Below are 22,680 nucleotides of genomic sequence, written 5' to 3' on the forward strand. Positions count from 1 at the left end.
ACCTTCCCAGTCCCACAAAGCTCTGTGCCCATCTCCCAGTCCCCATTTCATCCCACAGTCCCAGTGCCACCACTCAGACTGGTCCTGCAGGTGGTCTTGAGCGTGATCCCATACCAGTTAGTCCTGGTCCCATACTCACCAATCAGTTCTGTTCCCATACACACTGCTAGTCCCACCGTGTAATTGTTGTGATCCTAGCTCTCAGCAAGGTCCAGATCCCACCACAAGGTCCCATCCCCACCAGTTAGTCCTGGTCGTGTGCATGGTGCTGGTCCCACTATGTCCTTTCAGTTCTGCATATGATCCTGATCCAACCAGTTTGCCCTGATCCCAGTTCACCACATGGTTTGGTCCCATCACTCAGCCTTGGTCCCTTGGATGTTCCTGGTTCCTATCACACACATGGTCCTAGCCCACCACAGTTTTGACCCCACCACTGTCACGATCCCATGGATGATCCCAGTGTCACTATGGGGTCCCAGTCCCCAGTGCCCCTCCTTGTCCCATCTTAGTCCTGCTTCCAGCTCTCCAGGACAGGAAGCCCGTCTGGGTGCAGCAGTTTGGTCACAGCCAGGACAGAGACCTGGTCAAATGCTTGTGTCCCTGGGTCCTGCCTGTCTCAGGTGTCCCCACCACCCCATCACAGCCCCAGCCATAGGCCTCCTCTGGGTGGGCTGACCTGGTGGCCTGGGCGCAGAGGGTCAGGGAGTGTGGAGAAGTCCCAGTGCAAGTCCCATGGCCACCCCTGAAATGGGGTGCCCCCATCAGCAGTGGAGCTGGGATGTGGTGGCACGAGTGGCTTATGTCACCAGTGATGGCTGTCCCATGGCTCTGGTGTCCCTGTCAAGCCAGCAGACCATCCTGGCGGAACCTGGACACAATGGGAATGTCCTCCAGCACCCAGCAGGGACACTGGGGATGGATCCAGGTGCCCCACTCACACTGGGGGTCTCATTCCTCAGCACTGCCCAGGGGACACAGGGCTCCCCATCCCCGGGACTGATGGAGACAGTGGAGACAGGACCCTGGGGGCTGCCAGGCCACCCCCCCAGAGGAGCAAGGATTGGCTGAGCATCCTGCTGTGGCTGCAAGAACATCCCATCCCGGAGAAGAAGGAGATGGCTGGTGACCAGCTGGACCATCCTTGTATTAAAAACTGCCAAATATACAATTATATTACAAAAGTAAATTTTTTTTTATTCCTGGTCCTTCCAGAAGGAGTTGAGCACAGGCAGGGGGACAAGGGGGTCCCTTTGCTGTGGGGAAGGCTCAGCCACAGGTGTCACCTCTGTGCCCAGCCAGGGCCACTCTCAGCGGGACACAGCATCACCGGTGTCATCCAGCCCAGCTGGGATGCACGAGGTTTGTCCCCAAGGCCAAGTGGGGACTGGGGATGGCCCCTGCCCTTGACATCCCCATCCTGCTTGGGATGGCATCACGGGGGCAGTCCCACCACACCCACTCCCAACTCCTCCCCACGCCAGTTGTCACTAGACCCTGTTGGCCTTTTGGGATGTCCCCTGTGGGAACCAGGGCCACGGGGCCCTCTAACCAGGCTGATGGGGAGTGGGGAGGGGGTGCCCTTTGCCCATGGGGACCTGTTGATAAATACCGAGGCTTTTGGGGTGTGTTTTCCAATCTCCAAATGGTCTCGGGTGGCCCCAGGTCACAGCCTGCCATGGAGTGATGGCTGTGGGTGGGCTGAGAACATGCTGCACTCGTCACACCCATGGGCTGGGGCAGTGCAGCAGGTTCTCACATTCCCACACCCCAAAACCAGGGCTCAGCAGGGTGCTTTGAGGGCCCCTGGAGTGTTGGGTTCCCTGTGGGCAGCTCTGCCCACCCTGGGCAAGGGGGACCCTCTGCCACTGCTGTTCCAGGACATCCCTGCCTGCACCCTGGTGATGGGTGTCCTGCTCCCGCTGTGACGAGGCCACATCCTTCACATTTCTCCTCCAACCTTTCCGTGGGGAAAGAAGAAGTGGATCCTGCAGGAAAACACCACACCTGAGCCCCCAGTCCTTGACCCCACTGATGGAGGCAAAGTCTCTGCTCTCCTGCCCAAGGTGGGGCTCTGCAGGAAGGTGATGGAAGGTGCCCCTGAAAGTTCCTGGGCTCCAGAGCCTCCAGCCAGTTCCAAACCAAGAGAACCATGAGTAAGAAAAACAAAAGCACCTGGTTCTTCCCCAGGGGAGCAGGTGTCCACCAGCCCCTACCACTTGAGGAAGTCCCGCACGTAGCTCCATAGCTTGGTGATCCAGAGGTTGGCCCCCAGGTCAGTCAGGTACTGGATTTCGGGCGTCAGCATCTTGCGGCACAGCTTCTGGTGCTTCTTGCTGATCTTCTTCTTCAAGTTGTACCCCAGGATGGTCTTCTCCCCCAGGGGCTGCCAGGGCTGCATGGAGGACTCCTGAATGGCGCTGGCATCCACTGCGTGTCCCCCATCGATGCAGATGCTGGTCATCTTCTCATTCTCCCGCTGCAGCTCAGCCACGTCCCTGGCCATCCTCTCCCTCCCATAGGCCTCCACCTTGCGCCAGAAGGTGGCATTGAAGTAGCGGTAAAGCTTGGCATCGATGAGGTTCCAGGCAGTCGCCTGCTTGTACAGCTCAGGGGTCAACCGGGACACCGTGGAGCCCTTGCGGGCATTGAGCTTGAAGTAGAGGACATCCTCCAGCTGCCAGCACAGCAGGTCCTTGAGCAGCACCAGTGACTCGTCGAAGTACTCGAGCAACATGACGAGGTGGAAGCGGCGGTCGATCTCCTGGATGTGCTCCTCCACCAGCGGGCTGTTGGCGTCCATGCTGCTGTCGTAGCCGAAGTCGAAGAACAGGAGGTTTTGGAGGTAGTGAGCGTTGAACCCGTTGGGGTCGTAGTAGTGCTGGGGGTCCCGGAGGAACTCATCCAGCTTATCCTCCCCCGTGATCTTCCAGGTGAGGGGGATGATGGGCCCGAAGTAGTGGAAGGAGGACTCGAAGAGGTACGCGGGGTCCCGCAGCACCGTCACAAAGATGGCGTCGGGCGGCAGGAGCTTGCGCACCTCCTCGTACTGGAAGCGCATGTGGTTGCAGATGATGTTGAAGCACACCCCGGGCCGGTAGTGCTGCACCTGGCTGCGCTCAAAGAAGGACGGGTAGTTGAAGTCGTTGCGGCCGTTGGGGAAGGCGAATTTCAGGCGATGCTTCTCCCCGAAGCGGAAGAGGATGTTGAGGATGGTGCTGCTGGCGGTCTTGTGGGTCTTCATGAACATGACGTTGAGCTTGGGCCGGCAGCTCCATCCTGAGGTGCTGCCCGTGCTGTTGGATGGGGACGGAGCCTGGACAGGGGACAGGTGGGAGGAGCAGGAGAAGGGGATAGGGATCCTGGAGGGGAGAAGAGATGGAACACCATGGTGAGAGCAGCCCTGGAACTCTGAAGGCTTGGGGATATTCCATGCTGGAGGAGATTGATTTGGGAATAGGTGCTGGACCTTGGGAATATATGCTGAACCTGGGAATGGGTGTTGAACCTGGGGACAGGAGCTGGACCTGGGGATGGGTGTTGGAAATGGGAATAGGTGCTGGAAATGGAAATAGAGCAGGGGGTCTCCATGGGCATGGCCACGGTGGTCCTGGTGGAGGTGATGCCAAGAAGTGCATCAAAGGGAGGTCTCCATGGCCACGACTCCACAGAGAGGAGCTGATAACATTTTTATGGGGTCTAGGAGCTCTCAAACCCTTGTAGGATCCATGAAGGAGGCCAGGGACCTCTCAATCCTTTGTAGGATCAATGAAGGAGGCCTTGGAGCTCTCAACCCCTTAAAGAATCCATATAGGAGGCCTGGGAGCTCTCAACCCCTCATAGGATCCATGGAGGATACCTGGGAGTTCTCAACCCCTTATAGGAGTCATAAACCCGTCATGGAATCCATGGAGGAGCTCTGGGAGCTCTCAACACCTTGTGGGATCCGTGAAGGATCCAGTCCCCAGCAAAGGAGGCAATAATTCCAGAGTCTGGCCCCACAGACGAGTTCATGAGCCCTGGAGGAGCACGTGAGGGACAAGAGGAGCGTTATCTGAGCTTCCCGGGGCACCAGGCAGAGCCCACAGAGCCAGGTGACTTTGGACACCTGTAATGAACTCGTTAAACTGATCTTTGATAAGGAACCCATCCACCTGCACAGGTCAGCACCAGGCTTATGAGGAAACCTGCACGTGGACCTTGTTTATAAACTTGGAGATAAATTTGATGACAGGAGATACGGCCGGGAGCAGAGTCTCGTGGAGCTTGGCAACAAAAGAACCCGAGACTTGAGTCCTTTCATCTTCTCCCTGCCCTTACCCCACTTCCCTCATCCTTTTTCTTCCCCCATTCCCACTTCGCTCCACTTTTCACCCAGGAATAGTGAATGCACCAGGATGTGTCCCCAGCCCCCCGGGAAGTCGGGGGTCACCTCCTCCGCAGCCATGGGACAGGGCACAGCCTCCAGCAGGAAGGGGACATCTTGGTGTGAAGCCACTAGGGCCTGGAAAGTCCCTGGGCCATCTCAATGTGCCACATCTCAGCTGGGGGTTCCCAGTCTGGGATAGGGAGGCCTGGCTGCGGGGGCGGAACACGCGGGGGATCCCAGACTCACTCAGTGACGCTGACTTGCAGCGGGGGGACAGCGTAGGAGTAGAGCAGCAACATGAAGCTGGTCAGGAGGGTCCCCAGGACCAGGCCCTTGCACATGGACCTCCAGGGCTTCCCATGCCGCAGCATCCTGGTCACCTGCAGCCAGAGAGGAGAGACGTTGGGGCTGGGGACACGGGGACTGGCGGTGTGTGGCTCTAACGAGGCACATGGGCATTTCATGGGCATGGAAATTCCCAGGAAAGCATCTCACTGGCGCCTGGTGTGTCCCAGCGGCGGGCACAGCAGATCCATGGCCCAGGCCCAGCAGCTCTGCCTGCCCAGCCAACCTTTGCCTGCCATGGGAAAATCGAGTGACTCCCAGGGTGACTCCCAAGTCCTGCAGGAGAGGCCGCAGGGCTGGGACTGGGGGAAGGGGAGATGGGGCAGAGTGGGCATCCTCCACTAGCATACCACCAGCACCGACAGGAGCTTCCTGAGGGCACTGGGATCCTTTTTCCCAGGAAAATCTGCAGGCTGGAGCAGGAGCTGCAGCAGCCCAGGAGGGTTTGGGTGCTGCAACATCCATCCAGGGCAGCCTCTCTGGCCCCTCCAGCAGCAGTGGGGGGCTGGGAGGCCCCACTGGCTCTGGCAGCTTGGGCTGGCCCAGGGTGGGGGCCAGGGACATGGAGCTGGGGACAAAGAGGTGTGGAGCAGGAAGGGCCCCCAAACACGCACACACAACACACACACACACACACACACACACGTGTTCACACACAGGAGCACACACAAACACCCCCATCCCCATGTGTGCTCGTGCGTGCATGAGGACACACACACATCAGTGCATGTTCACATACACACACGTGCACACACACGCACAAAATGTGCATGCAATACACATCGATCACGTTCACACACACACACACACACACACACACGTGTGCAAACACACACAGCCCCTGCGCTAGCTGCCCTCTCCCCAGCGCTCCTCCCGTGCCCCCCATCCCTGTCCCCTCCCTCCCCCTCCCTCCTCCAGGGACGCGGGGGTCACCCTGAGTGTGACACCGCATTGCAGCACGGCCATCCCCTGCGGCAGGACAGGGGGACACAGGGACACGGGGACACGGCACCCGTGACCGCAGCCCCCCACAACAGAGCCCCTCGCCCGGGTGTCCCCCCGCGCTGAAGCTGAGCCCCCCGGCCCTGCACCCCACTTAGCGGCGGGAGCAGCATCCCTGCCCCAGCTCCCGCTGCTCCCGCTGCTCCACATCCTCCGGAATCCTTCGGCCAAGGTTGGCTGCGCTCCCGCTGAATTACACCCCCAAAAATAACCCCCGGCCCCCACCTCCGCCTGGCATCACCCCTCAGCGCCACAGACCTCCCGTGGATATTCCGGCGGGATGAATTCCCGCTGGGATGAGCCGTGGGTCACAGCCCGGCGCATTCCCCCCTCCCCGAGCTCCCGAGGCAAAGCCCCCCGGTCCCGGCTCCCCTCCCAGCACCGCGGTTACCGGTGCCCGGCGATGCCGGGGTGCCGCTGCTGCCGCCGCTCCCCCGCTCCGGCCCCCCCGGGTCGGATCGCCTTGTGCTGCCGAGATTTCCAGCTCGATGAATAATGAATGGAAAATGCAACCGGAGCCCCGGGCTGCGGCCGGGTGCTGGGAACAGCGCCGCGGACGGGGGGGAGCTGGGAGAGGGGCGCCCGGGGGCACCCAAAAAGCTTATCCACGCCCCCCCCTCCCCTGGAAGCGGGACCACTGGATGAGGCAGAGCTGGTGCATCCAGCCTCTTCCCGAGCGGTTTTCCTGTGGGTGTGGGAGTGCAGATTGTCACCACAGGGGTAGCAGGTGGCTCTTACTGTATCCCAAAACCACCGTGTGGGTGTGAATGCCAGAGGGCTCCATGCGCCAGGGAGCAGCTGGAGTTCGGTTTTACACCCTGGCTGTGATTCCATCACAGGCACCACCTGGAAAAGTCACTGGAGAGGGCTGGGGAGACACCCACTTTTGTGGGTGCTGCCGGATGGGAGCGGACCTGGCACCAGCCCCACAGGAGTGAATGAAATGGCACCATGAACCCCCCTGATGAGTCCCCATGGATCCCAATGAGTCCAGACAGGTCCCAGTGGATCCTGATAGATCCCAGTGAGACCCCTCCAGGTCTCCAGGACCACACAGAGCCCCATTCCAGAGCTCTGGGGTGCCAAGGGGATGCCTTGCTCCACCCTGCCTGGCTCCCTGGGGTGGTTCAGGCAAACACTTCCTAGCCAAATGCTCTATTGACTTTGCCTTCAGTGAGCAGCTTAATTATTAATAGCTCGTTAGGAGAAACGTGGTGCGCTGGCTGCTTTCCTGGGGCTCCCACGGGTGGGGGTGGCCGTGGCGCCAGCCGGCTGAGATTCCCAGCGAGAGAACACGGCTGCACCCACCGTTTCCTCAAGAGTTACCCCCGGGCCAGGCCAGGCCAGGCAGCTCTGCAGCCCCACCTCCATGTCCCAGCAGCTCCCTGGGAGCATCCCAGTCTGCTTTTGGGCTTTCCCTACAGGATCCATTTTTCTCAGGGCCAAACCCCTGTATCTGCCATACACAACGTGCATCCACCTGCTGGTTGCTCCTCCTGATCCCACAAATCCATGGACACACTGTTTTCCACAGGCTGCATCCCACACATGCATGGTGCTTCTTAAGCCCCTGTCCCCTCTATGCATTCCAATGGGTACACAATTCACCTTGGCATCCTGCCTCACAGAGCCAATGTCTGAGCATCCCACTGCCCCCTCAGCATCCCAACACCCTCCAAACATTCCAACACCCCCTCAAGCATCCCACTACCTCCTCATCATCCTGCTGCCCCTAGCAAGCCCCTGCCCCCCAAGCAACCCAACAAGCATCCCGCTGCCCCCTTGCCATCCTCCCAACCCTCCAAGCACCTCACCACCCCCCAAGCATCCCGAACCCCCCCGCCTCCCCAGTATCCATCACCTTTTCCTCTGCCTGCGCCGCTGGCGCTGGGCTGTCCCTCTGCTCTCCTGTGCTGGCCGGGGTGCCGGGGGAGCGGGCGGCACGGGGCGGGGGTGCCGATACTGCTCCGACATGGAATAAGCTCTTCCCGGGCAGCACCCCGCAAATGTCGGCTTTTCCAAAGCCTCCCCACTGCACCGCGGTGTTTATGGCATCACCGGGATCGCGGCCCTGGGTCGCCGGCCTGGGAAGGGGGAACGGGAGAGGAGTGGGAGCGGCTGGCGGGGGAACGCGGGGCTGCGGCCGGGCACTGCCCGGCTCGCCGGGGCCGGCCCTGGGTGCCTGCGGCCACCCCGAGCCACCCGGCTCCCCACCCACTGCCGGGGCACAGAGGAGCCATTCAGCCCGCGCCGGGAACAACGGGGACATTTGTCTCCATCTGTGCCCGCGGCCTCAACGGGGACATTGTCTCCGCGGGCCCCACCGCCGGCCCCTCGGCTCCCTGCCACCAGCCCGGCTTGGCCCCAGGGCCCTGGGTGACGACGGCCGGCCCTGGGCGGTGGCACCCACCTCTCACCAGCCACCGTCCTCCTGGTCCCGTGGGACAGCTCACGGCCTGGCCGTCCCTCCCCTCCCGCAGCCGGAGCTCACCTGGATTTGGGGAGCTTGTTCCTGCACCCCGTCCCAGCCGCCTGCTCCTTGGGGCACTCTGGCCACGCACCATCAGCTCCTCTTCATCCTCCCTCAGCTTCCCCGCCCTCCTCCCTCCCTCCCACTACGTTTCCATGGATTTATAGCCTTAATGGCAGCAATATTCCAGCATCTCCACCTTTGATGTGACAAGAGTGGAGCCACCGCGGTGCCTTTAGCCTTTCCACCCTCCCCTGGTCACGGCAGGTGAATGGGTGCCCAGCGGGCTGCCCTGTGCACCAGTAGGGCTCAGCCTGCCCCTGGACCATCGCCCCGCTCAGGGCAGGGTGAAAAAGGGACCCTTGTGCTCCTGGATCCAGCCTTGGCTCCTCCTGCTGCCCTCAGACCCCGGTCTCTGTCACTAAAGGAGGTGGTGGCCTTGTGTCCCCAAGCAAGGCGTGACCACCTCAGCTATGCCTGGGACTCCCCATCCCTGTTGGAGCTTGTCCCCATGGAATTTGGGGGCATCACCCTGCAGTGAGCTGGCAGCTCTGGCCTCATCCCTAGCAGCTGCCCTGTCCTGCCCGACCTCAGCAGGACCAGTTCCCACAATAGGATAACCTGCACAACCGCCTGGGATCAGGAAAAGCCAGAATATCTCTGGTTTCATCATCCTCATTGTCATTGCAAGAGAAAGGGTGAAGCCATGTGAGCACAGTCACAGGATTTGCCGTGGAATCAGTGGTGTGGGAGCAAGGAGCTGTCCCACCCCCTCTCTGCAGGGCACCTCTCCTAATTCCAGGTTTTCCCCTTTTTGGGGGCAGGTTATGAGGGGAATCCAGGTTTCTCCTGTGGGTTTTTCTGGGAGGGGTTATGAAAGGTTTCCAGGTTCCCCCCTTTCTGGGGTGGGTTACAAAGGATTTCTAGATTCCCCCTGGTTTGAAGGATGGGCTGCAAAGGGTTTCCCTGTTTCCCCTTTCTTTTGGGATGGATTGTGAAGGATTTCCAGATTTCCCCTGATTCGTGGACGGGTTTCCGGGTGTCCCCCTTTTTTGTGGGTTACAAAAGGTTTCCAGGTTTCCCCTTTTTTGCAGGGGTGGGTTGTGAATGTTTTCTAGGTTCTCCTTTTTGGGGGATAGCTTGTAAAGGGCTTCCAGCCAGAAGAGAGCCTCAGTGGCCGGGATGTGGCAGCCCAACCACGGGATGGTGGCGGCCTGGGGACAGACGTGACCAAGCCAGGAACCCACAACACCCCATCTCCCACATCCCATGGGGTGTGACCAGGAGGGCTCCACCACCTCATCCCCTCCCCTGTCCCCCCACTTGGGGGGCAGAGTGTCCCCAACCCTGATGTGGGGGTACAAAGCAGCACTCACTGGTAGCTGTGAGGGCCGGAGCTCGGGATCCTGAGGGAGGTGTGGACCCTGAGGGAGCCCTGGATCCTGAGGGAGGTGTGGATGCTGAGGGGTTGGGTGAGGAGGCCGAGCAGGGGGCAGCACCGAGGGGTCACACCCAGCTGGACACACCTTTATTGGCCGGAGAGGCCCTGGGCAGCACTGGGCAGCCAGACCAGTCTGTGGCCACCAGCGCAGGCCCTGCCCAGCCAGCCCAGGCCTAGCCTGGCCTCGGGAGCGAGGCCTGGAGCCTGTTTGTTTGGAGCTGGGATTTGCTCAAAACTGGAATCTGTTTGGTTCCTTGGAGCAGGGATTTTTGGGAGCTGGTGTGGGTTTTTTCGGAGCTGGTGGCTCCCGGGGTTTAAGGCCTTGTTCAAGGGGCAATCCTGGCCTGGGTGCCCCAGAGGGTTGGTCCTGCTCCTCCTGGGAGGGGAAAGGAAGGAGGAAAACAAGGAGGAAAACATAAAAAGGGTTGGTCCTGCTCCTCTTGGGAGAGGGGAAAGGAAGGGGAAAACATAAAAAGAAGGGTAAAAGCCTTTCAACCCTTTGAAGCGGGAGAAAAAAAAAAGGAAAAAAAAAAGAGGGGGAAAGAGTAAAAAAAGAAAAAAATAAAAGGAAAGAGGGAAAGGGAGGGGGGGAAAAAATTAAAAGGAAACAAGAAATAAAATAAAAGGAAAAAAAATAAAAGGAAAAAAAAAGAAATAAAAGGAAAAAAGAGAGAAAACAGAAGAAATGGAAAAAAAACCCCAAATATGAAAACAAATGGGAAGAAAGAGGGGGAAAAAGTGGGAGAGAAAAAAAAGCAATTTTGTAACAGTGAAAAGAAAAAAGCACTTAAATTGAATATTTAAAAAAAGAAAAAAAAGAAAAAAAGTATCTAGAAGAAACAGAGTCCTCCAGCTGGGTGTTCCCAGCTATTCCCTGTCTGAGTTCACTCCCTGCCAGAGGCTGTCACTCCCTGGATCCCCTCAGCAGTGCCAGGGATGTCCTTCAAAAATTCTTCACAGGGTGAGACAGAGCCTTCACACTTGGGGGCAGAGGTGTGCCCAGAACCCCCATGAGACACCTCATCCCTGGCTGTGGTGTCTGCAAGGTAGTTTTGGGGGATAATCCGGGATTGAGGGATAATGCTGCTGCTGCTGCCAAGAACACATCCAGGGGATCAGCAGCCCTGGCATCAGCCATGAACCTCCACATCCACCTGCATCAGCCCCAAGGAGCCTCCCCCATGCCCAGGCAGAAGGAACAGACAACAAACACCGGCAGGAAAACATCACCTTCTTTAATTCAAAATAAAAATACAAGGGAATATGTTTTTTTGTGTGGATACTGGGAAGCAGCTCTGGGCTCCGCTCTCCTCTGTCCTGGTGAGCTCCTGGTGCCAGGCTCCAGCACCCAGGGCTGTGCAAATTCACATGGAACAATCCCAGAGCTCTCCTTGGCCTCCTCCCCCTCACGCAGAGGTGGCACCAGCATGGAGAGGACAGTCTTTGTGACAGGACCAGGGGGAAGTCACAGCAGCAGGTGCATTTACAGATGGGAAATGTTTCCAATACATTTTTGTCCAAGGAGCAAAGCCAAGGCTTTTCCACCTGAAAGCAAGAGTGGAAAACCATCCAGAAGCCCCCAGCCTCATCACACTTGTCGTGCCTTCTTGCTCTTCTTCTTCTGCTCTTTGAGGGCTGCATCATGGGCTTTCCTCTTCTCAGCCAGTTTGTTGGCCTGGCGAGAGACCCCCAAGACCCCCAGTCAGAGCAGGACAGGGGCTGCAGTCCCTCAGTCCCACCAAACCTCCAGCTGCACGTGAGGGATGGACCCCACAGCTCTGGGATCAGGGGTGGGATATGCAGAGCAGCCACAGGAGCCACGGCCCTGAGGGGGCACAGGGAACTCTGCCCCGCCATGGGGCAGCCTGGGGACACTGGGGAGGAACCTCAACACCCTCACCAGGGACAGGGAAGAGTGGAAGGAGTGGGTGGGTTTGGGAAGAGCCCTACCCAGGATGCAGGGGAGGGGCCCTGTCTCCATACCTCACGGATTTTGCGCTTCTTCCCAAACATGATCTTCTTGTAGAGGTATTTCTCCCTCTTCTTCATCATCATGATGGCCAAACGCTTCTCCTCACTCTGCTGCTCCTGCTCCAGGCGCTGCTTGTCCTCCAGCCGCACCTTCCCTGCTGTCACCTTCACGGGGAGCGCCTGTGGGGAGCCAGGGAGCTCAGGATTCTGGGACCACCACCCCTTTCCTGAGACAGGCATCTCCAGCCCTTTCACTGCAGGCAGGGAGGAGCCACAGCTCCCTCCAGACCCTGCGGCAGGTCCTGACAGGGATGGGAGCTGCAGCTCATAAATGTGGGGTGGGAACATCCCTGGAAGCGTCCAAGGTCAGGCTGGATGGGGCTTGGAGCAGCCTGGGACAGTGGAAGGCGCCCTGCCCCTGGCAGGGGTGGCACTGGATGGGCTTTAAGGTCCCTCCCAACCCAAACCATTCCATGATTGTCTGAGTGTCCCAGAGGTCCCAGGACAGGGACACCCCTCAGCAGGGACAGTGCCCACTGGAGCTGCTTCCCGGGGCTCCCACCTTGTTGCTCTGAGAGCTCTGAGTCTTCTGCTCTTCCATCTTCTGTAATTTCATCTCTTCTTCTTTTTCAGACTCATCTACCTCCTCCTCCTCTTCTTTGTCATTATCATCCTCCTCTTCCTCCTCTTCTTCCTCCTCACTCTCTTCATCTACAAGCAGAGATCACCGTTATTCCCGGGATGCTCCAGAGCAGGCACAGCCCAGCTCCCAAACTCCTCTGAGAGCTCCCAGCACCTGGATTCTCTCCCCTCTGCAGGGCCAGCAGCTTCAGCTTCTCAGGAGGAATGTAGTCACCCTCCTTCTCTGTCACGAAGGGCGAGAGGTGCGGGGGCAGCAGGACCCCGGGGAAATAATCGGCCACAGGCAGGCACAGCTTGGCATTCACCGAGTCAAAAACCCACTGGGGCTGCAGGTAATACCTGGGTGAGGCAGAGGGGTCCCACCTGAGAATCTGGAGGCCATGGGACAGCTCTGGGGTGGCTGTTCTGGGCAGGGCCCCCCTGCCTCACCCACCTGCCCACCACCTGCTTGTCCACGCGGGGCCGGTCGATGATGTGGTGCGTGATGGATGGGTCGGTGGCGTCGTAGGTGGCACCGATGCACAGGGACTTGTCCCAGGACACCTGGCCACCAAAGCATCTGTGGGCAAAGCCAGCGAGGAGTCAGGCTTCGGGGTCACCTCACCCATGGGACATGGGGCAGGTTGGCCCCAAAAGTGCTGATAACGAAGCTGGGGGAGGCCGAGGGTCTCCTGCCCACCACGCACCGGATGACAAAGGCCAGCGGCTCTCGGGGCACCTCTCTGTTGAGGAAGAAGCGCAGCCCCTCAAAGAGCTTCTTGTGCTTCTCCAGAGCCTCCTGCTCCTTCTTCTTGTTGTCCATCTGCTCTGCTGTCTCCTGCTCAGAGCAAAGCCCTCAGCCTCCTCCCCGCCAACAGCCCCTGCCAAGCCCCCTTGGCAAGAGAGGGCTCAGGAGCTGTCCCCAAACTGCCAGCCTGGGCACTGGACAGAATCCCCCAGGGCCAGGGATGAGCTCCCCACCAGGCTCTTACCCCCTCCACTGGGAATTCATCCATCTCCACCTCTTCCTCGTGGGCTGGAGCCACTGCTCGGGCCAGGCTGGCGCTCAGAGCTGAGAGCCTCTGCAGGGGGAGGACATGGAGTCACATCCAGGGGATGGGAAAAGGGGCAGCCCCACAGAAAGGGATTTCTCAGAGCCAGAGGCCAAGAGAGCCAGGAACTGGAAAGAATTTAGTTTCCTTCAGGCACTGTCTCCAGCATGGGGCTTCTGGAGGTCCCCAGCCATGCAGGAAGACACCAGTGGTGCCCAAGGCCAAGCCCAGCTCTGACCTACAGGGACAGGGAGTTTGGGATCAGCCCCCTCCACCCTGCAGGGATCTGGCTCTGCCCCTTGGTGCCACCCCAGGAGGGCTATGGACAGGACACAAAGGCCAGGCAGGGTCCCCATGGATCATGGTGCCAGCAGTGTCGCCCACCTCCAGGTAGCTCTCCGAATCCATGGCGTACTCCTTGCCCTCTGCAGGCTTCAGCTCATCCTCAGCCTGGCTGTCGATCTGGGGAGGAACAGGGGTGTGGAGGCAGCTCCCAAAAACAGAGACCCCAAAAATCCCTCATTTTCACCCTCCCTCCCTCCCTCCAATCTGGGCTGTCACCACCCCTTGGTGGCACATGGTGACCCCGAGGGTGGGTGGTGGCCTCACCTTGGGGGGGTACAGCAGGTTCAGGGAGTGGTAGAGGCGGAAGTTGACGAAGCCCAGGAGGGTGGTGTAGAACTCAGTGAAGGTGGCCATGACCCGGTAATCCACATCTGTGGGGTGCTGTCAGCACACAGGATGGGGGGATGCGTGGGTAAAGGGGACAGGGACAGGAGCCCATCCCACCCACAGGTAGCAGAATCACAGAATATCCCCATTTAGGAAGGGACTCACGGGGATCATCCAGTTCAACCCTTGGTCCTGCCCAAGACACTCAAACAATCCCAACACCTGAGGGCATTGTCCAAACACTCCTGGAGCTCTGGCAGCCTCAGGCTGTGCCCATTCCCTGGGGAGCCTGGGCAGTGCCCAGCACCCTCTGGGGGAAGAACCTTTTCCTGATATCCAACCTAACCCTGCCAATGTCACAGAGAAATCACAGCCACCACCAGACCCTGGGCAGGGAGAGCTTTCCAGGCTTTTACCAGGGTCCTGCTGCCACCCTTCCATGCCTGGACACATGGAACACCTCATCCCATCATGGATGGGGACTTGGGGGTTTGGTCCAGGGACTCCAACGCCTCAAGGTGAGGAGTTCAGGACATGGCAGAGCTGGACAAGAGCAGGACAAGGAAAGGGGGCAATGGCTTCTCATTGCCAGAGGGCAGGGTTAGATGAAATCTTGGGAAGGAGTTCCCTGTGAGAGTGATGAGGCCCTGGCAGAGAGGTGTGGCTGCCCCATCCCTGGAACTGTTCAAGGCCAGGTTGGATGGTACTTGGAGCCACCTGGTACAATGGAAAGTGTCCCTGCCCATGGCAGGGGTGGGACTGGATGAGCTTTGACACCCCTTCCAATTGAAAACATTCCATGACTCTGTCATTCAGAACCACAAAGCCTCAACCTGACTGTGCCCAGCCCTGGAAATCCTAGGAGTGAATGGATAGGGCCCTGCTGTGACTGTGACCTCTTGTCAAGGCTCAGGGGAAGCTGTCCCTGCACAGCAATGACCTCCCCTTGTCCTGCTGCCTGAGAGACACAGCAGAACCCCCCTGCTGAGGCTGCAGGATCTGACTCATCCTTTTCCTCCGCTCCACCAGCCTCATTCCCACAGGTTAATCTTTAATGGCCGATAAAGGAGCACATTGATAATCGAGGATAAGAGGAACTGGGGAGACTGGTACAGGCAGCCTCGGGAGATCCCAGGCTGACAGAGGGCTGTGTCCCCATGTGCCTCCTGAGCCATGTGGTCTCACCACAGGCTGGGCACAGCCTTGGCTGCCCCTCAGCCCTTCCCTGGTGATCCCCTGGGGCTCCTCCCAGGTACTCACGTCATGGGAAAAGGCATAGGGGGTGATCCAGGTGATCGGCTGCCCCAGCACCTCTGCCTGGTAGTAGATGCCCTTGATGGAGAGGAACACCTGGCAAGACAGAGTCAAGGATCAGTGGGAGGAAAGCCCTCAAGCTGCTGTGTCCCTGTCCTTGTCACCGCTGCCCCCAACAGGAGGCTCCTCAGGGAGGATCAGGCATCCCAGTGAGATATGTGACCTGACATCCCAGTGCCTCCCAGTGCCCAAACCCAGGCAGGGGGGCTCAGCCCCTCCCTCCCCCCAGCCCCACCTTGCGCAGGGAGCGGGAGGCGATGACATAGTTCTGGAATTCCACGGCCAGGCGGCGGCACAGCTGGATGGTCTGGACGTGGCACTTGCCCGTGCGGGGGAAGGTGGAGAACAGGAAGCACATGGACAGGGCATCGTCCAGGTCCCGCAGGGCATCGATGAACGTGGGGTACCTGTGTCCAGGTGGGGGACAAGGGGGTCACACCCAGCCCCGAGCCCAGCAAAAGCTGCTGGGGCTGGGGGAGACCCTGAGGGACAAAGGAATGGGAACTGTGGAGCAACCATCTGCACATCCCAGCAAAGCTGGTCAGAGAATCATGGAATATCCTGGTTGGTGAAAAGATTCACAAGGATTATGGAGCTCCTTCCCTTCTGTGTTCTCTCCTTGCTGGCTGCCAGCAAACTCACCAAAGCCTTGGCAGGATTAACCCTCCACCAGCCCTCTGAGGAAAACATCCCACAGGGAGAGCAGGGGAGCTCCCTGTGTCCTCCTGGAGCCATCCAGGATGCCTCAGCATTCCTTGCTCTCTCATTCCTCCTTCTCCAACCCAGACATACCAAATTCCATCAATGCCACCAGAAACTACACATGAGGTGGATTCCCAGAGAGGGATGGATGTGGTGAAGGATCAAAGAATCCTATGATAGTTTGAGTGGGATGGGAACTTAAAACTCATCCAGTTCCACCCCTGCCATGGGCAGGAACACCTTCCACCATCCCAGGCTGCCCCAAGCCCTGTCCAGCCTGGCCTGGAACACTTCCAGGGATCCAGGGGCAGCCACAGCTTCTCTGGGCACCCTGTGCCAGGGCCTGCCCACCCTCCCAGGGAACAATTCCTTCCCAATATCCCATCTAGCCCTGCCCTCTGGCAGTGGGAAGCCATTCCCTGTGTCCTGTCCCTCCATCCCTTGTCTCAAGTCTCTCTCCAGCTCTCCTGGAGCCCCTTTAGGCACTGGAAGGGCTCTGAGGTCTCTCTGGAGCATCTCTGTGGCCTCCTCTGGTCTCTCTCCAGCAGTTCCATGTCCTTCCTGTGCTGGGATGCCAGGGCTGGATGCTCCAGGTGGCTCTGCCAGGGCTGTCTCACCTCTCCTTGACGATGTGGTCGAGTTTGTAGGTGGGTTTGTTGTCCTTCAGCCGCTCTACAGTGCCCCACTCGCTCTTCCCGTACGCCTTGCGGAGCTTCCGGACAAACACCTGGGGGGACAGGGGGATGTTGGGGCTCTGTGGCACAGGACAAGCCCCAGGGGCCCCTCGGGTGGGATAATCACCTTATATTCCCGGAATTTGTTGACGATGGGCTCGTGGAGCAGGAATTTGATGTCCTTGAGCAGGTAGAAGGTCCTGGGGGCGGTGGAGCCTTTGTTCACCTTCTTCTTGTGCTTGGGCTCATGGGGGTAAATCCCTTTGAGGATGCAGAGGCGCCTGGGGACAGAGACAGGGCTGGGACAGGGGGGACACAACACCCCTGTGTCCCCTGGAACACCCCAGGCCCTTTCCTTGGAGGAGGAACCCCAAACTTGGCAGCCTGAAGCCTGGGACACACAGGACACCACTCCAGAGACCTGAGGAACAGGGGCATCCCAACGGCCATCCCCTGGAGGGAAATTCTGGGGGTCCCAGGGGGTCGGGTGGAGTGATCAGTGGTGTCCTGGGGGGTCTGGGTGGGCAGAGTTCAGGGGGGCTGGGGTGCCTGGGGGGGGAGCAGAAGCACTGCAGAATCTGGGGGCAGTTCAGAGATCCCATGGGGGGTCCTGGGGAGCCAGGAGTCCTGGGGTGGGGTGTTTAGGTTGTCTCAGGGGGTCTGTGAGGGGGGAGCTCAGAGGTATGGCGCCATTAAGGGGTTTTCAGGGGGTCTGGGAAGGGATTCAGGGGAACCGGGGATGCTGCGGGAGGGCTAAGGAGGTCCCAGGGCGCCCACCACGGGCTCCATCTGCCATTGCTTCCCTGGTGGGGGTCAGGGGTCCCGGAGGGTCTGCAGGGATGTGAGTTCAGGGGGTGAAGAGCAGCTAAAGGGTGGGCGCTCAGCCTGGGGGTCCCAGACGCACCTGAAGTCGGGCAGGCTCAGCTGCAGCTTCTTCCGCGCCCGGTTCCGGGTGATGTAGTTGGTGGCGGCTCCGCGCTCGTACTGGGGAGAGACGAGGGTGTTGGGGGGCTCGGGGGGTGCTGAGAGGACTCCCGCAATCACCCCGGGGCCACCGGGACTGCTGGGGCTGGAGAGGGAGGAGAAACGGGAACCGGGGGACGGGCTGCTGGAAGAAGCCCCTGGGCACGGCCAGCTCGGGGGCAGAAGGGGAATCGGGCGCCGGGAGAGGGGTGAGCACCGCTGCCAGGGAGGGGAGTAGAGACACGACAGGGCTGGGGCGGGGGGATGTCACCGGCACCGGAGCGGGGGAGGCAGGCACGGAGCGGCACCGACAGCGGAATGGAGGGGGACGGAGAGAGCACGGAGGGAGAGGGAAGAGGGGGACACGGCACGGGAAGGCACCGAGAGGCGGGCGAAGCCCCAGCAGTGTGACCGCGGCGGGCGGGAGGAGCGGGCAAAGCTCCGGTACCTTCTTCTTCTCCAGCCCGCCCATGGCCCCGCCGCCGCCGCCGCCACGTGCGCCCGCGCAACGCAGGACCCCGCGCTGCCCGCGCCCCGCCTGCGCCCGCGGCCGGGCCTGCGCACACCGGAGCGGCTCCGCACGGGACACGAGGGCAGCGCGGACACCGAGAACAGCGCGGGCAGGACGAGCGGCGGGGGCGGACGGCAGGGACGGGGCGGGCGGCAGAACGGGGATCGGTCAGGCGCGCCGCAGGCAGCCCAGAGCCTTGCCAGGCGGGGTCCTGAGGCGCTGTGCACACTGGGATATTGCGGGGCAGCGCGGGGCATGCCGGGATATACCGGGGCAGTGGTGACGCGAAGCAGGTCGGGATGGACCGCGGCCTGGTAGCGCGGAGCATGCCGGGATATAGCGAGGTAGGGGGCAGCACGGAGCACGCTGGGATATAGCGCGGCAGAGGTGGCGCGGAGCATGCCGGGATGTACCGAGGCGGCACTGGGCGGAGCGTGCCGGGGTGTTAGGAGGCAGGGGCGGCGGGCCGGGGCCTGGCCTGGGGGCGGGTGCCGGTCACGCACCGGGATGGCGGCAGGGGAGTCCTGCCGGGGCCTGAGAGTCCCCCTACCCTCCTGTAGTCCCTGGCGCCGCAGCACCGACCGCAGGGCACCGGCCTGGGGGTCCCCAGCCCGCGGGGCCCGGGAACACACGAGCACGGGGGGTCTCGGTGGCAGGGGGGTCCCTAGGCCCGTCCCCCCCCGTGCTCAGGTGTCCCCAGGCTGACGGGACCTGAGCCCCAGCGGTGCCTCGGGATCCCCTCCTGGGCTGGGGGGATTCGGTTCTGTGGACTGCACGTCCTCCCCGGCAGGGCGGTTTTAACTTTTGGGGTCACGACCACCCCCCCCCCCCGCCTTTAGGGCTTTATTTTTTGGGGTTCGTCCCCCCGTGGTCCCCACGCCCGTCCCTCGGCTCCTGGGTGGGGCTGATCAAGCTCCGCTTTGTCGGTTAAATCCCGGTTCGAGGCGAGCAGGGGAGTTGTTGTTTACACAGGGGCCGGATTTGGCAGGGTTTCATGGCCGTCTATTTTGGGGCTGTGACTGCCGGTGTTGACCCGCACGGCGGCACCTCGGGCAGGGTGTCCCGGGCAGGGTGTCCCGGGCTGGCCGGCAGTATCCCCGCTCCCCTCGGCTGCGCCTCGGCCAAAGTTCTGCCCCGCTTGTGCTGACTCGGCCCCGGCGTGCGGAAACGGCCTCTTGCCACACCTTCCCGTCGTGTCCCCGCTCCCGGTCTGTCCCGGCTCATCCTGCCTGTCCCGGCTGTCCCGCGGTGCTGTGCCGAGCTGTGTCACCCCCGCGTCCCCCCTGTCCCGCTCCAGCATGTGGCTGCCGCTCGTCCTGCTGCTGCTGCCTGCGCTCCTGCCCGCCCGGTGCTGTGGTGAGTGCGGCCACGGCCCCCCAAACCTGCTCTGGATCCCCCGGGCCGGGGCTTGCCCTGAGCTGGGGAGTCCCCGAGGAGCGGGGCTGGGGGTGATCAGACCCATCTTCAGGCCCTGGGGAGGACGGGGACTTGTGACACCCCTCGGTGACGAGTTCTCCGCGTTCAGCTTCCCCCCATCCTGATTCCTTCACTCTCTTCCCGTGCCTGGAGCAAGACCGTGCCCACCCCCAGCACGGGTCCCGTGGGGTCCTTGGGGACAGGGGTGTCACCCCAGCCCTCTGCCACCTCCTTGGACTCTCCGTGCTCCTGCTTCATGTCATGTCCCTTACTTTGTTTCTTTCTCTTGTTTTGGTGGGAAATTGGGAGGTTATGGGATTTGGGGTGGATGCAGAGGGTGTGGGCTCCATCCCCACCGCGGCCCCGCACAGCCTGGGGGGGCTGTGGAGCCGCAGGGCCATGCCCGGGGTGGGTCTCGGCCTCTTGTGACCCCTCACCCGCGCTGCCTCTCCCGGGCTGGGACAGAGCCCCCGGGGGGCTCGGAGGGTGCCGTGCGGGCGCTGAGCGCGCAGCTGCTGGGGCTGGCGGGGGACTCTGCACGGGACCCCGACCCCGCCGTGTACCTGGCCCTGCGCCTGGCCCGTGACCACGACCCGCGGCTGGAGCAGCGCTACCTGGAGCGCCTGCAGGACACCTTCCAGCACCCCTACGGCAGGTGGGTCTCTGGGGGGCCCCCCACGGGCCTTTGGGGACGCCCCTGTCCCCCACGCTGACGCCCTGTCCCCACAGGAGCCTGCAGGCCCACGGCCACCACCGGTGGGATGCTGAGCACAGCACGTACGTGTGGGAGTCCCGGGGTCCCCTCAGGGCAGGTGACAGCCCGGGCGGTGTCCTGGGAGGTGACCGGTGCCTTGCAGGAGCGTGGCGGAACGGCCGCAGACAGGGCGGCTGGCGCTGTACCTGCTGGGGCTGCGGGCCACCTGTCCCCCAGCCAGCCCCCAGCACTCGCTGGTGACATGGCTCAAGTACTACCTGGAGGAGGACTGGAGAGGTGAGAGGGTCCCTGTGGGGTGAGCACCCACCTGACATCCACACTTCCAGCTACGGGATGGTGGTTCTCCCAGGTGACACCACACCTTGTCCCCAGGCTCCCGGCGGCACGGTCACCCCCTCACCAGTTACTACCAGTACGGGCTGGGCGTGCTGGCGCTGTGTGTGCACCACAAGCGGGTGCGGGAGGAGGTGATCCGGCGGCTCCTCACGGCCCAGCACCACAGCAGGCTCGGGCACGGTGGCAATGCCGTGGGTAAGGGCCCGTGGGCACAGGCGGTGGCACCCTGCCAGGTGTGTGACCCCGGGCTGACCCCAGGGTGTCCCCGCAGACACGGAGGCCGTGGTGGCACTGGCCTTTGCCTGCCTGGAGAGGAGGAGGTTGGTGGGGACCGGGCTGGCGGCTGAGCTCCAGGCAGCTGCGCACGGGGCCAGCAAGAGCATTGCCGAGGCCCAGGGCCCCGACGGCATCATCGGCAACATCTACAGCACCCCGTGGGCCCTGCAGGTGGGTGTCACCTGAGGGGACATCCAGGCTGGCACTGGGAATGGGCATGGGGGGAAGTGGGACTGTGGGTGTGGGCACAGATGCAGATGTGGGTGCAGTGCAGATGTGGGTGTAGATACAGGAGAAGATGTGGGGTTTGGGTACAAATGTAGATGTAGGTGCAGGTGCAGATACAGGGTGCAGATGTGGGTGCCCAGGCAGAGGCAGCTGCCCCAGGACAGGTGATGCTCTGCAGTGCAGTGCCCAGGTACCCAACCCTCCTCCCTCTTCCCACCACCTCCATCCCATCCTTCTCCCAGGTGTTCCTGGCCACAGGCACGTGCCAGACGGAACCAGCGTTCGGCCAGGCCATGGCTGCGCTGCTGGAGAACCTGCATGCCTTCAGCACGGCTGCCACCATGGCCCAGGTGCTGCCCGTGCTGCACGGCCACTCCTACCTGGACATCGCATCCATGCACTGCCAGGAGGAGCTGGGTAGGAGCTGGGGGCAGCTGGGATGCTGTCAGCGCTGGTGCCACCGTGGGGGTGGCTGGGTGTCACCAGTGCTGTGGTGGCTTCTCACAGATACGCTGACACCTGTGGACATCGAGCCCCTGACTGAGGTGCCAGGGAACAAGACGGTGCAGCTGATGGTGGAGTGTCCCCTGCCCTGGTGTTACGAGCTCCTGCTCTATGACCGCCCAGTGCCGGCACCCGCTGCTGCCTCCCTCCTGGACGTGCTCTGGGCAGCTGCTGCACTGGAACCCCATGACTTCAAGTATGTGGCCCTACATGGGGTCCCTGGGGGTCACGCTGGGGTGGCCATGTGTCCTGCACCTGCGCCATGGGCTCACCCAGGTTCCCACTGCACAGCTCCCTTGGGAGCAGCTCTGTCCCACGGCCAGCAGTGCCGAGGCTGAACCTTCACCCCCTGCCCTTGCTGTCCCACCCCCCAGGTTCGACACCCAGGACACCCCCCAGGGCCCCTTCCTGACCCAGGTGCTGGGGTTGGAGGCCCGGCAGGAGAAGCGGAACTACTGGCAGCTCCTGACTGCGCCAAACACCCCCCTGATGATGGGTGAGTGGTGGGCAGGAGTCCCTGGGGAGGTGGCAGGGGTCCCCTGCAGTCCCACGGCCACTATCTCACCTGCAGACCTCTTTCCACAGGTATTGCCGACTACAGACCCCAAGATGGAGAGACCCTCATCCTGCGCCTCAGCGAGTGGTAGAGGGTGGGGGGTGATGGCAATGAAACTCCAACTGTGAGCACAGGACCTGCCGGCTCCCTGCCTCTTGCTTTCCGTGGGCCAGCACCCCAAATCCTCCGGGGGAGGAGGATGGAACACACACGATGTGCTCTGTCCTACGGGTGCGGTGGGATGGGAGCACCCAGACCAGCAGCTCCTCCAGTCCTGGTCCCACCTGGGGATGGGGCTGCTGGGAGCAGCCGTTTTTGGGGTGTCCAGAGCGTTTCTGGGAAGCCCAAAGACTCGGGTAGTCCGAGTCAATGCTGTTCATCCTCAGCAAGCTGCCAGCTGGGATCCTACTCCTCTGTAACCCCCGGGGGGAGTACTGAGCCCCCACTGCCCAGGGCTCAGGGACCGCGATGCCCGAGGGGCACCCCAGGTGTGCCCAAACCTGCATCATTCCCCCGGGAGTTTAACCGAAGCCCCAAAATCA

At 61.4% G+C, this 22,680-nt stretch overlaps 3 protein-coding genes across 4 annotated transcripts; 1 reads left to right on the forward strand and 2 right to left on the reverse strand.

Moving 5' to 3' along the window:
* Nucleotides 1-1,171: 1,171 nt before the first annotated feature.
* GAL3ST1 (galactose-3-O-sulfotransferase 1) lies at nucleotides 1,172-8,058 on the reverse strand. Of its 2 annotated transcripts, none has more exons than XM_085076264.1 (3): nucleotides 7,578-8,058; nucleotides 4,616-4,749; nucleotides 1,172-3,362 (listed from the first exon to the last, which is right to left on the reverse strand). In XM_085076264.1, exons 1-3 carry the CDS (start codon nucleotides 7,983-7,985, stop codon nucleotides 2,213-2,215), a joined length of 1,692 nt encoding a protein of 563 aa, XP_084932390.1. In that variant the 5' UTR covers nucleotides 7,986-8,058; the 3' UTR covers nucleotides 1,172-2,212. The 2 variants fall into 2 exon arrangements, with proteins under 2 accessions (XP_084932390.1, XP_084932391.1); XM_085076265.1 differs by lacking the exon at nucleotides 7,578-8,058 and adding an exon at nucleotides 6,108-7,424.
* Nucleotides 8,059-10,847: 2,789 nt separating this feature from the next.
* On the reverse strand, nucleotides 10,848-18,186 carry PES1 (pescadillo ribosomal biogenesis factor 1). Its single transcript, XM_085076266.1, has 15 exons — nucleotides 18,045-18,186; nucleotides 17,538-17,617; nucleotides 16,761-16,914; nucleotides 16,577-16,686; nucleotides 15,493-15,664; nucleotides 15,204-15,293; nucleotides 13,881-13,997; nucleotides 13,656-13,733; nucleotides 13,212-13,301; nucleotides 12,927-13,057; nucleotides 12,674-12,799; nucleotides 12,395-12,579; nucleotides 12,161-12,309; nucleotides 11,611-11,778; nucleotides 10,848-11,302 (listed from the first exon to the last, which is right to left on the reverse strand). Exons 1-15 carry the CDS (start codon nucleotides 18,066-18,068, stop codon nucleotides 11,216-11,218), a joined length of 1,761 nt encoding a protein of 586 aa, XP_084932392.1. The 5' UTR covers nucleotides 18,069-18,186; the 3' UTR covers nucleotides 10,848-11,215.
* A 955-nt stretch (nucleotides 18,187-19,141) lies between these two features.
* TCN2 (transcobalamin 2) lies at nucleotides 19,142-22,274 on the forward strand. The gene is made up of 10 exons (XM_085076267.1): nucleotides 19,142-19,463; nucleotides 19,989-20,178; nucleotides 20,253-20,300; nucleotides 20,381-20,514; nucleotides 20,611-20,769; nucleotides 20,846-21,021; nucleotides 21,321-21,495; nucleotides 21,586-21,778; nucleotides 21,957-22,078; nucleotides 22,168-22,274. Exons 1-10 carry the CDS (start codon nucleotides 19,406-19,408, stop codon nucleotides 22,227-22,229), a joined length of 1,317 nt encoding a protein of 438 aa, XP_084932393.1. The 5' UTR covers nucleotides 19,142-19,405; the 3' UTR covers nucleotides 22,230-22,274.
* Nucleotides 22,275-22,680: the final 406 nt, after the last annotated feature.

This window comes from Lichenostomus cassidix, chromosome 15 (assembly GCF_008360975.1).
Source record: "Lichenostomus cassidix isolate B80296 chromosome 15, HeHo_3.0, whole genome shotgun sequence".
NCBI lineage: Eukaryota > Metazoa > Chordata > Aves > Passeriformes > Meliphagidae > Lichenostomus > Lichenostomus cassidix.